This window comes from Anomaloglossus baeobatrachus, chromosome 3 (genome assembly GCF_048569485.1).
Source record: "Anomaloglossus baeobatrachus isolate aAnoBae1 chromosome 3, aAnoBae1.hap1, whole genome shotgun sequence".
In the NCBI taxonomy this organism is placed as follows: domain Eukaryota; kingdom Metazoa; phylum Chordata; class Amphibia; order Anura; family Aromobatidae; genus Anomaloglossus; species Anomaloglossus baeobatrachus.
In genome coordinates, this window is record NC_134355.1 from 32,849,753 (window position 1) to 32,862,697 (window position 12,945).

Sequence of the window (12,945 nt, forward strand, 5' to 3'; positions counted from 1 at the left end):
CGAGCTGACGTTTCTAATGGTACGATTTTTGCGCAGATGCTACGTTTTAATCGTCTGTTATTGCATTTTACGCAATATTTGCGGCGACCAAAAAACGTAATTTTGGCATTTGGAATTTTTTTTGCCGCTACGCCATTTACCAATCAGATTAATTGATTTTATATTTTGATAGATCGGGCATTTCTGAACGCAGCGATACCAAATATATGTATATTTTTTATTTTTTTTAACCCTTTAATTTTCAATGGGGTGAAAGGGGGTGATTTGAACTTTTAGGTTTTTTTAATTTTTTAAAACTTTTTTTTACTTTTTTTTTTTTTTATTTTTATTTTACTAGTCCCCCTAGGGGGCTATAGCGATCAGCAATCCGATCGCTCTGCACTATCTGCAGATCTCAGCTACAGAGCTGTAAATAGCAGATATGGTGCTTTACTTTCAATGCCGGCTGTATTCCGGGATTGAGAGGAAATTACTCATGTTAGCTACAGGCGTCATCACATGACCCTGTGCTACCATGGCAACCACTGAAAGTCACGTGATCATGTCACGTGACTTCCGAAGGGGGGGGGGGTGGGGTAAGTCACTGTAATGGCGGCGCGCATATACATCTCGCTGCCAGATTTTGGCAGCGAGATAGAAGGGGTTAATAATCGCGGGTGGAAGCGATTCCACCCGCGGCTAGCAGGCACCCTTGTCAGCTGTGGAAAACAGCTGATATGTGCGCGGATCGCCGTGACCTGCCCTCGGCAGGGGGCGGGGATTAACCTCACGCGATCCATGACGTACCCAGTACGTCATGGGTCGTTAAGGGGTTAACTCTGTGCATGAAATTTCCACAAACTCCATTCACAGGCTGCAAAATTTTTTTTTTTTTGCAATCAGAGGAAAAATTAATGCAAAACTAAGGCGCATTACATATATCTGTGGAATCTGCAAGGAAAAGCGGACGGACCATCTCCACGTTATCTCGCCCCGTTGACTGGAGCTAATCCTGTAGAATGTAAAGCAGAAATGGTCAGATTTCTGACATTGGGCCGGTATAAAATGTTTCAGGATGGAAAATATGCAAACAGGACTTCACGTTTGCAGCCGGAAGACCACTTTGCAATGGGGCTCTGCCAATGAGCCCTCCTGTCATTTGGGATTTTGGAGAAAATGCTGAAAAAAAAAAAAATCCGTCCGATGGCATCTTTTTTACTTGGGTGGCAGCATATTAAGAGTCGTGGGGAAAAGAATGAGCAGCGTTGCCCATATTAACCACTGATTGGCCATAATGACTTGACTGTAGTGTCCATGATAGCTCAGTTTTTGCTTTTTGGTCTCCCCCCCCCTTCAGGATCAGGCCCTGCTCCTGAGGCTGGCGGAGGACGAGCTGACAAGGCTGCAGACTTTAATCCGAAACTACAGGCAGGAGCACACGAGAACCGGCGTCCGCTTTGCTGACGATGAACATGGTGTGTTACCGGTCAGGGCGTTCCTGGAGTATCTGGAGTGTGAGCAGGAGGTCATCCACGTGAAGAAGATAAGTGACGAGGAGTACATTGCATTAGGTGAGCGGATCCCAGCAGCACCAGATGTATCCTAACAAGAGAAGCTTTTACCAGAACTGGTGGGAAATAAGTGGCTGCCGGGCATCTCTGGAGGCGGCTTTGTAGCTGGGAGAACAAAGGATTGGGCATGTTGGAATCCAATATGCCCCACCATTCTTTCAAGAGTCGGGACACCTCCATACATATTAGATGGGTGGCCAGTCCTGCCGTAATCTCTGGATTTAGGTGACATTATGTTCATTTAGAGAATACCCCTTTTAAATCTTCCTTCCGAGAATCTGAGGGAGTATATATAGTTACAGATTAATGTGTGAGGATCAGTATTTCTCCTTGTACATGATTGTTATGCAGCGTTAATGGCGTCTGAGCTCCGTGTGACTATGAGTCATTGTATTTTGCACAGGAAGCTTCTTTTTTTGGAAGTGTCTCCACGGCGAATGCTCCACGCAGGAGATGTGCGAGACCTTGGAGAAGGCCGGACTCGGCCCACAGCTATTACTGGTACGACATGTGCTTTACAATCAGCTCACGGTATTGCAGCACGGTGCGAAGTAAGCTCCACGGAAAGAAATTAAGTGACCGTTCACATCCTGTAAAGGGAGAATGCGTTATCATTTTATGATCAGTGGGGTCCGGCTTGTGGGATTCCAGTGATCCATAGAATAAAACTAATGCTGTGCCCCTTGTTTCCTCGCTGTTGCCCCTTGTTTCCTCGCTGTTGCCCATTGTTTCCTCGCTGTTGCCCATTGTTTCCTCGCTGTTGCCCATTGTTTCCTCGCTGTTGCCCATTGTTTCCTCGCTGTTGCCCATTGTTTCCTCGCTGTTGCCCATTGTTTCCTCGCTGTTGCCCATTGTTTCCTCGCTGTTGCCCATTGTTTCCTCGCTGTTGCCCATTGTTTCCTCGCTGTTGCCCATTGTTTCCTCGCCCGTGCCCCTTGTTTCCTCGCCCGTGCCCCTTGTTTCCTCGCCCGTGCCCCTTGTTTCCTCGCCCGTGCCCCTTGTTTCCTCGCCCGTGCCCCTTGTTTCCTCGCCCGTGCCCCTTGTTTCCTCGCCCGTGCCCCTTGTTTCCTCGCCCGTGCCCCTTGTTTCCTCGCCCGTGCCCCTTGCTTCCTCGCCCGTGCCCCTTGCTTCCTCGCCCGTGCCCCTTGCTTCCTCGCCCGTGCCCCTTGCTTCCTCGCCCGTGCCCCTTGCTTCCTCGCCCGTGCCCCTTGCTTCCTCGCCCGTGCCCCTTGTTTCCTCGCCCGTGCCCCTTGTTTCCTCGCCCGTGCCCCTTGTTTCCTCGCCCGTGCCCCTTGTTTCCTCGCCCGTGCCCCTTGTTTCCTCGCCCGTGCCCCTTGTTTCCTCGCCCGTGCCCCTTGTTTCCTCGCCCGTGCCCCTTGTTTCCTCGCCCGTGCCCCTTGTTTCCTCGCCCGTGCCCCTTGTTTCCTCGCCCGTGCCCCTTGTTTCCTCGCCCGTGCCCCTTGTTTCCTCGCCCGTGCCCCTTGTTTCCTCGCCCGTGCCCCTTGTTTCCTCGCCCGTGCCCCTTGTTTCCTCGCCCGTGCCCCTTGTTTCCTCGCCCGTGCCCCTTGTTTCCTCGCCCGTGCCCCTTGTTTCCTCACTCTGTGTCTTGTTGCAGTCTCTGCTGCTCAAAGTCTGGCTCTGGAAGGAGCGGGAGATCCTGGAGAACTCGCAGTCCTTGTGCTGTCTCCATAACATGCTGTCCCGACTAAGCAGCATGAAAGGTGTGTGCCGGGAGAAGGGGGATTCGGAGCCCCAGGGACCACTCATTTGTTTTTAAGGGGTAGGAAATATCTGGGAATTTTTATCTTGTTTTGACATAAAGTTTTGGGGGAATTTTTTCTTTTACATAATAAACCTGATAGATGGGGATCAATAAAAGTGATGGCTTGTGCCACAAAAATAAGGGTGATGATTCTGAATAGAGTACAAAAGGGGGCGCAGAGTTCTACTATTGGGGTACACATTGGAGTAACCGCTATTTTTTTCCCAATTAGTGGCCATAGATGAGACTTGGGATTTGCAATCAGTCTCCCCCTGGTGGCAGCAAATGCGAACTGCTTGTGTCCAGTCCACCAGCAATGGAGCTGCTTTATTGTCTGCCCATGTTGGGCACTCCGTGGCTGCCAACATCACCAACGCCCTGGCAGAGAAGAAGGTAAGTGCACAGCTTCCAATATGAAGTACCTTATTTTTCGTTTTATAAGACGCACCCCAAATTAGAGATGAAAAAAGGTAAAGAGAAAAAAAAATATGGGGTCTGTTTTATAATCTGGTGGGGTCACAGGAGGCAGGGGCGGTGGTGGAGCAGGTCGATGCTGTGGGCGGTACAGATGGGGGCCCAGATGCTCACTGCGGAGCTGTGCTGCGGCACCGTGCACTACTCTGCTGGGACGGCTGACGCTGTTGTGTGCTGGTGCTCACTGAGGCACTGGCCATTCTGAAGACATCGGCGGTGCGGGCTTCAAAGAAATGGTGGCCAGAGTCGGCGCGTGTATAGATAAGAGATTGAGCCGAGAGCTCCATCAGCATGCGCCAACTCTAAGCGCCATTACTGCCTTACTTATGGCCTACATCTTCTGAATTGCCCAAGCCTCGCTGCCTGCCCGCCGCACAGAGCCTCGCTTGCCCGCCCGCCGCACAGAGCCTCGCTTGCCCGCCCGCCGCACAGAGCCTAGCTTGCCCGCCCGCCGCACAGAGCCTCGCTTGCCCGCCCGCCGCACAGAGCCTCGCTTGCCCGCCCGCCGCACAGAGCCTCGCTTGCCCGCCCGCCGCACAGAGCCTCGCTTGCCCGCCCGCCGCACAGAGCCTCGCTTGCCCGCCCGCCGCACAGAGCCTCGCTTGCCCGCCCGCCGCACAGAGCCTCGCTTGCCCGCCCGCCGCACAGAGCCTCGCTTGCCCGCCCGCCGCACAGAGCCTCGCTTGCCCGCCCGCCGCACAGAGCCTCGCTTGCCCGCCCGCCGCACAGAGCCTCGCTTGCCCGCCCGCCGCACAGAGCCTCGCTTGCCCGCCCGCCGCACAGATCAGCGCCCACAGCGCACAGCATTGCCCTGCCTCCTGTGACCCTTCTCCACCACCCCCCGGTAAGCTAAGATGCTCACATCATTTTCCTCCCAAATATTTGGAAGTAAAAGTGTGTTTTTATAATCCGAAAAATACAGTAATTGCCGCTAGCTTCTCCTATGCACAGATATATTATGTGCCAAAACTGGTCACGTTCTAAGAGCTGGTGCACTAATAGCTTATGTAGGTGACGGCGGTGGCCATTATTCTCACTATTATGCGGAGCAGCTATTCTGTATAGTCGGGACGACAGATGTTGAGCTCTGCTGGTATTATAGCCGCTGACGTCTCAATGCTGCTGCTGCCTTGCTTTTGGCTCTCAGGCTTTGCACCTCTTTGCTGCAAATAGAGAATAATTTCTACATAAGTCGTGTCCGCTCCTTCCCACTCACCTGACATTAGATCTTCTCCTAGTTTCCGAAATCATTGCAGGAGGATGATGGCGAGTCCATGACGGACTCCTGGGAAGCGCTGTCCTTGGACACGGAGTACTGGAAGCTTTTATTGAAGCAGCTGGAAGACTGTCTGATCCTCCAGACTCTGCTGCACTGCAAGGGCCTGAAGAAGACGAGTAAAATATCCTCCCTGCAGGTGGAGCCGCTTGGGAAACTTTCCGTTAAGAAGCTTCTGGAAGGCGGCAAAGGTGAACGGAGCCGGCGATATATCACATGAAGCTCCTACGACTATACAGCATATTAGAGCCTTTACTATGTCTTATTGTTTCCAGGGGGCGTAGCGGACACCGTGGCCAAGTGGGTGTTTAAACAAGACATTTGCCCGGGGTTATTAAAGCTTGCCCAGGAGAAGAGGGACTCAGAGGAGCAACGTGCACAGGAGCCGGAGGACATCGGCAGCATGACGGTGGCCATAGTGGAGACGCCAAGATCAGAAGATGCCAAGGAGGAAGGTCAAGGTAACTCCATGAATGCCATTAATTTGTACAAAGATATCACAGAAGGGTATTTATATGTGGATATAATCCTAATCCATGCACATACAAGGGATTAAGAGGGACTTCAGTATACGGCTCTTTCTTTTTCGCTCCTAATTGGGAGACCCAGACAGTGGGTGTATAGCTACTGCCTCTGGAGGCCGCACAAAGAACTACACTTAAAAGTGTAAGGCCCCTCCCCTTCTGGCTATACACCCTCCCGTAGGAGTACGGATTCCTCAGTTTTAGCTTTGTGCGCAGGAGGTCAGACACGCACGCATAGCTCCATTGTTTTTAGTCAGCAGCAGCTGCTGACTATGTCGGATGGAAGAAAAGAGGGCCCATACAGGGCTCCCAGCATGCTCCCTTCTCACCCCACTGTATGTCGGAGGTGTTTGTAAGGTTGAGGTACCCATTGCGGGTACGGCGGCAGGAGCCCACATGCTGATTCCTTCCCCATCCCTTTTTACAGGGCTCTGGGTGAAGTGGGATTTACTGGTCTCCAGGCACTGAGACCGTGCTCCATCTACAGCCCCTGGAGAAGATGCTGGATGGAGCGGAGTACATCAGGGACATGGCCCTGCTTCCTCAAGGTACTCTGTGTCCCCGTGCATTTGGCGCTCACACCGCAGCATGCTGGGTGTTGTAGTGCGCCGGGGGACATCAGCGCTACGGCGCTTGTGCCATGGCCTCATTCAGCTTCGCTGAAGCAGGCACACTTCTGGGAATCGGTCGCGCCGGCCGCTGGGACTGCGGCGCGGCTGGCACTTGTGGTGCGCCGGGGACTTCAGCGCGGCCCGCGCTTTTACGGCGGCCGCGCTGATAACTCGAGTCCCCGGCTTTTGCGGCCTGCTTCCGTTCGTTCCCGCCCCCAGACCTGCCAGTCAGGAGAGGGGCGGGACGCTGGCCACTTCGGGGAATCGGTCACGCCGGCCGCTAGGACTGCGGCGCGGCTGGCACTTGTGGTGCGCCGGGGACTTCAGCGCGGCCCGCGCTTTTACGGCGGCCGCGCTGATAACTCGAGTCCCCGGCTTTTGCGGCCTGCTTCCGTTCGTTCCCGCCCCCAGACCTGCCAGTCAGGAGAGGGGCGGGACGCTGGCCAGTGCATCAGCGCCGAGGGCTGGAGTCGTTTTTACATACTCCAGCCCTCACAATCGGCACAGAGGGGACACTGTTTCCCGCACTTTTGTTTGGGAACTCCCACGGACCGCCCCTCTCCACAGACGCCGGCAGCCATTCCTGCTGACACGCTGAGCTGCAGAGGGGAGCCGGGGAGACCCAGACAAGGAATTCTGCGCCTCTTACCCGCTATTCAGCGGGCGGTAAGCAGCCCTCAGGGCTCACCCCCTCTTGTGCCAGTAGTATTCTTAGTATTTTGTTTCTACAAATACTTGGTTTTACATAGCGCTGGTCGCCCTTTGGCTATAGACTCTCTCACATTGCAGAGAGCCAGCAGCATGTCGTCCGTAAAACGCAAGGGTGCCAAGGCACAGACATTATATGCTTCCTGCACCGCATGTGGGACTTTTCTACCGGCAGGCTCCACGGACCCCCATTGTGTGCAGTGCTCGGCCCCTGCGGCGCTTGCACAGTCGGGACCTCTGCTGGACGTGACCCAGGGTGTACCACCTGTGAATGCTGTCCAGGTGACAGGAACTGAGTTTGCAGCTTTTGCTGACAGAATGTCTCTCACTATGTCACAAATTCTTGACACATTGCGAGCTAGGCCTGTACTTCAGGCCACGGACACTGTGCAATCATTGCCCCCTGGTCCCCCTCAGCTCCAAGCTCCGGGACGGGCATATACACCTCAGGGTGAAGACTCTGACTCGGACGATGGCCCCGGGCAGCCTAAGCGGGCTCGCTATGACGGGCCTTCACATTCATCTCAATGGTCAGGGTCCCAGCGAGATGAATCTATGGGTGATGAGGCGGACGTAACTGATCAGGATTCTGATCCTGGGACCGCTCTCAATCTAGATACACCAGATGGTGACGCCATAGTTAATGATCTTATATTTAACATCAATAAGATGTTAAATATTTCCCCACCAGCTCCTCTTGTAGAGGAGTCAGCTTCGCAGCACGAGAGAATCCATTTCAGATACCCTAAGCGTACATTAAGCACTTTTCTGGACCACGCTGACTTTAGAGACGCAATCCAGAAACCCCACGCTTATCCTGAAAGGCGTTTTCCTAAACGGCTTAAAGATACACGCTACCCTTTTCCCCCTGAGGTAGTCAAGGGTTGGACCCAGTGTCCAAAAGTGGATCCTCCAATTTCCAGGCTTGCAGCTAGATCCTTGGTTGCAGTTGAAGATGGAGCGGCACTTAAAGATGCCACTGACAGGCAGATGGAGCTCTGGCTGAAATCCATCTATGAAGCGATTGGAGCGTCATTAGCGCCTTCTTTTGCGGCCGTATGGGCACTCCAAGCTATCTCAGCCGGGCTTGCGCGAGTCGACTCTGTCACACGTGCATTTGCCCCGCAGGTAGCACCATTGACCTCGCAAATGGCGGCATTCGCGTCGTACGCGATTAATGCTGTTCTTGACGCTACAAGCCGCACGGCAGTGGCGTCAGCCAACTCCGTTGTTTTGCGTAGGGCCCTGTGGTTGAGACATTGGAAAGCAGATTCTCATTCCAAGAAGTGCTTAACCAATTTGCCTTTTTCTCGTGACCGATTGTTTGGAGAGCGTTTGGATGAAATCATCAAACACTCCAAGGGTAAGGACTCATCCTTACCGCAACACAGACAAAACAAACCCCAACAGAGGAAGGGTCAGTCTGGTTATCGGTCCTTTCGAGGACCGGGCAGGTCCCAATTCGCCTCGTCAAAAAAGACTCAAAAAGACCAGAGACGCTCAGATTCTTGGAGGTCTCAGTCACGCCCAAAAAGGACAGCCGGAGGAACCGTTGCCAAGACGGCGTCCTCCTGACTTGCGGTCTCCGATTCCCACACCCGCGGTCGGTGGGAGGCTTTCCCACTTTGGCGACATTTGGCTGTCACGCGTCAAAGACCGTTGGGTGAGGGATATTCTGTCTCACGGGTACAGGATAGAGTTCAGTTCTCGTCCGCCAACTCGTTTCTTCAGAACTTCTCCACCACCAGACCGAGCCGATGCTCTGTTGCAGGCGGTGGCCGCTCTAAAGGCGGAAGGAGTGGTGACCTCCGTCCCTCTTCAGGAACAAGGTCACGGTTTTTACTCCAATCTGTTTGTGGTCCCAAAAAAGGACGGATCGTATCGACCCGTCCTGGATCTAAAGTTGCTCAACAGACACGTAAAAGTCAGGAGGTTCCGGATGGAATCCCTACGCTCCGTCATAGCCTCAATGTCTCAAGGAGATTTTCTAGCATCAATAGATATCAAAGATGCGTATCTCCATGTGCCGATTGCACCAGAGCATCAGCGTTTCCTACGCTTCGTCATACACGACGAACACCTACAGTTCGTAGCGTTACCTTTCGGTCTGGCAACAGCCCCCCGGGTCTTCACCAAAGTCATGGCAGCAGTAGTAGCTGTTCTGCACTCGCAGGGTCACTCGGTCATCCCGTATCTAGACGACCTGCTTATAAAGGCACCCTCTCAAGAGGCATGCCAACACAGTCTGAAGGTGGCACTAGACACTCTGCAGAGTTTCGGGTGGATTATCAACTTTCCAAAGTCTCATCTAACCCCGACCCAATCTCTGACTTATCTTGGCATGGAGTTTCATACTCTCTCAGCGATAGTGAGGCTTCCACTGGACAAGCAGTGCTCGCTACGGACTGGAGTGCAATCTCTCCTTCAGAGCCAGTCGCACTCACTGAGGCGCCTCATGCATTTCCTAGGAAAGATGGTAGCAGCAATGGAGGCAGTCCCGTTCGCGCAGTTTCATCTGCGCCCTCTACAATGGGACATTCTACGCCAATGGGACGGGAAATCGACGTCCCTCGACAGGACTGTCTCCCTCTCTCAGACTGCCAAGGACTCTCTGCGTTGGTGGCTTCTCCCCACCTCATTGTCACAGGGAAAGTCGTTCCTTCCCCCGTCCTGGGCAGTGGTCACGACGGATGCGAGCCTATCAGGGTGGGGAGCGGTGTTTCTCCACCACAGGGCTCAGGGGACGTGGACTCAGGAAGAGTCCACCCTGCAGATCAATGTTCTGGAAATCAGAGCAATCTATCTTGCCCTGCGAGCCTTCCAACAGTGGCTGGAAGGCAAGCAGATCCGAATTCAGTCGGACAACTCCACAGCGGTGGCATACATCAACCACCAAGGGGGAACACGCAGTCGGCAAGCCTTCCAGGAAGTCCGGCGGATTCTGACGTGGGTGGAAGACACGGCATCCACCATATCCGCAGTCCACATCCCAGGCGTAGAAAACTGGGAAGCAGACTTTCTCAGTCGCCAGGGCATGGACGCAGGGGAATGGTCCCTTCACCCGGACGTGTTTCAGGAGATCTGTCGCCGCTGGGGGATGCCGGACGTCGATCTGATGGCGTCACGGCACAACAACAAAGTCCCGGTTTTCATGGCACGGTCTCACGATCACCGAGCTCTGGCGGCAGACGCCTTAGTTCAAGATTGGTCGCAGTTCCGGCTACCGTATGTGTTCCCACCTCTGGCATTGTTGCCCAGAGTGCTCCGCAAAATCAGGTCCGACTGCCGCCGCGCCATTCTCGTCGCTCCAGACTGGCCAAGGAGGGCGTGGTACCCGGATCTGTGGCACCTCACGGTAGGCCAACCGTGGACACTACCAGACCGTCCAGATTTGCTGTCTCAAGGGCCGTTTTTCCATCTGAATTCTGCGGCCCTGAACCTGACTGTGTGGCCATTGAGTCCTGGATCCTAGCGGCCTCAGGTTTATCTCATGAAGTTGTTGCCACAATGAGACAGGCTAGAAAACCATCCTCAGCTAAGATCTATCACAGGACGTGGAAGATATTCTTAGCGTGGTGCTTGGCTCAAGGGTTTTCTCCCTGGCCATTTGCATTGCCAATTTTTCTTTCCTTCCTGCAGTCTGGGTTGGAAAAAGGTTTGTCGCTTAGCTCTCTTAAGGGTCAAGTCTCCGCGCTATCCGTATTCTTTCAGAAGCGCTTGGCACGGCTTTCTAAAGTACGCACGTTTCTCCAAGGAGTTTGTCATATCGTTCCTGGGATCTGAACAAGGTTCTCATTGCTCTCCAGAAGCCGCCTTTCAAGCCTTTGAAAGAGGTTCCCCTTTCTCGGCTTTCACAAAAGGTAGTTTTTCTTGTGGCGGTCACATCTCTTCGAAGAGTGTCCGAGCTAGCGGCGTTATCTTGCAAATCTCCCTTCCTGGTGTTTCACCAAGACAAGGTAGTACTGCGTCCAATTCCAGAGTTTTCTCCCAAGGTGGTTTCTTCCTTTCATCTCAATCAGGATATCACTTTGCCATCTTTGTGTCCGCATCCAGTTCACCAATTTGAAAAGGGTTTACATCTGTTGGACCTGGTGAGAGCACTCAGGATTTACATTTCTCGCACGGCGTCTCTACGCCGTTCTGATGCGCTCTTTGTCCTAGTCGCTGGTCAGCATAAGGGATCGCAAGCTTCCAAATCCACCCTGGCGCGGTGGATCAAGGAACCAATTCTTCACACATACCGTTCTGCTGGGCTTCCGATTCCATCTGGACTGAAGGCCCATTCTACCAGAGCCGTGGGTGCGTCCTGGGCATTGCGGCATCAGGCTACGGCTCAGCAAGTGTGCCAGGCGGCTACCTGGTCGAGTCTGCACACGTTTACCAAACACTATCAAGTGCATACCTACGCTTCGGCAGATGCCAGCCTAGGTAGACAGGTCCTTCAGGCGGCGGTGGCCCACCTGTAGGAAGAGGCTGTCTGACAGCCCGTTCATGTGGTATCTTTTTACCCACCCAGGGACTGCTTTTGGACGTCCCACTGTCTGGGTCTCCCAATTAGGAGCGAAAAAGAAGAAGGGAATTTTGTTTACTTACCGTAAATTCCTTTTCTTCTAGCTCCAATTGGGAGACCCAGCACCCGCCCTATTTGTTCTTAGGGTTTCGTTTTTCGGGTGCACATGTTGTTCATGTTGTTTCTTAAGTTCTCCGATCTTGTTATCGGATTGAATTTGTTTTTGAAACTGTTATTGGCTTTCCTCCTTCTTGCTTTGGTACTAAAACTGAGGAATCCGTACTCCTACGGGAGGGTGTATAGCCAGAAGGGGAGGGGCCTTACACTTTTAAGTGTAGTTCTTTGTGCGGCCTCCAGAGGCAGTAGCTATACACCCACTGTCTGGGTCTCCCAATTGGAGCTAGAAGAAAAGGAATTTACGGTAAGTAAACAAAATTCCCTTCTTCACTGCTACTGCTGAGTAAGTGTAGATGGGGGCTGGGAAGGAAGCAGCAACTAGTCTGAGCATTTCTGTGCACCGTGTGAAGTATTTATTGCTCTGGTTATGTGAAGGTGGTCTGAGCTGTAGTATGTTTGATTAAACGTAATAAGTATATCTGTGTATGTAAATAATCAAAATGTAGATGTAGTTGTATAATAATCCGTCTGTGTAGCAATTGCACAGATCTATAATACTCCCTATTCAAAGCTGTATAGTCATGAAGGAGTTAACCAAAGATAATGAAGCCAGAATGTGAAGCTGCAAAGGCTTATCAGCTTTCACACAGAAAGAATGTACAAGAAACAAACTGCGCTGTGAGAAATTAAGGAGTAAAAGTACTCCCTGTCTACCTTCAAGGTTAGAGATGCAAACTGTATAATTGGGTGTCTTGCAATACACAAGTTCAGTTGATGACGCTGGCTCAAGGAGAACATGTCTCGTGTATTCATTGTCGGATACATTGAAATATCGGCACTGATATATAGCTAATACGACACTGTCTCTGATATCCCAAACGAAGACTCCATTAGCAGCCTTCACCCAAATTCCTCCCTTGACAGTTAATGCACCATAAGCAGAAGCTGCTGCACAATTCAGGCTTTTAAAGTGATTAGTTGTAGGAATAAGGGCACAAAACATGTAAGTGATTCTGTTTGCGCTTTTTAAGGGATAGGGACACCTCTTAGGAAACATTTTTTTTATGCACTTGGCTAAAATCATTTTTGCAATTGGGTGTAATTAAAAATATTGCTCTATTTGACTTCAGTAGCTTCAGTCTATTGCTAGCTGTAGAATGAGTTATCTGAGAATCCATCAGTGAGCGCGCTCTTATGCTCGTGTTTATAACCGTCTTCTGAGCTCAATGTGAAAGTTGAGAAGTTAGATAAATTTTAAACACGAGCATAAGAGCGAGTTCACTGATGGATTCTCAGATAACTCATTCTGCAGCCAGCAAATGACCGTAAAACACCATTTCTGTAGGATGGAAACAGTGCCAAATTTTTAATGAAAGAGGAATGCAAAAAATGATCTTTAGCCAAAAATACAGC

The 12,945-nt window shown here is 52.0% G+C and overlaps 1 protein-coding gene across 2 annotated transcripts in view; it reads left to right on the plus strand.

Moving 5' to 3' along the window:
• The window catches only part of RAB3GAP2 (RAB3 GTPase activating non-catalytic protein subunit 2), a 172,326-nt gene that overhangs the window by 121,158 nt on the left and 38,223 nt on the right, over positions 1 to 12,945 (plus strand). Inside the window, exons 20-25 of one of the 2 annotated variants that reach the window (XM_075339111.1) lie at positions 1,337 to 1,550; positions 1,954 to 2,051; positions 3,166 to 3,271; positions 3,545 to 3,705; positions 5,025 to 5,253; positions 5,338 to 5,523. In XM_075339111.1, the coding sequence (XP_075195226.1) occupies positions 1,337 to 1,550; positions 1,954 to 2,051; positions 3,166 to 3,271; positions 3,545 to 3,705; positions 5,025 to 5,253; positions 5,338 to 5,523 (994 nt within the window). The remainder of the gene's footprint in view (positions 1 to 1,336; positions 1,551 to 1,953; positions 2,052 to 3,165; positions 3,272 to 3,544; positions 3,706 to 5,024; positions 5,254 to 5,337; positions 5,524 to 12,945) is intronic. The other variant, XM_075339112.1, reaches the window with a different exon arrangement.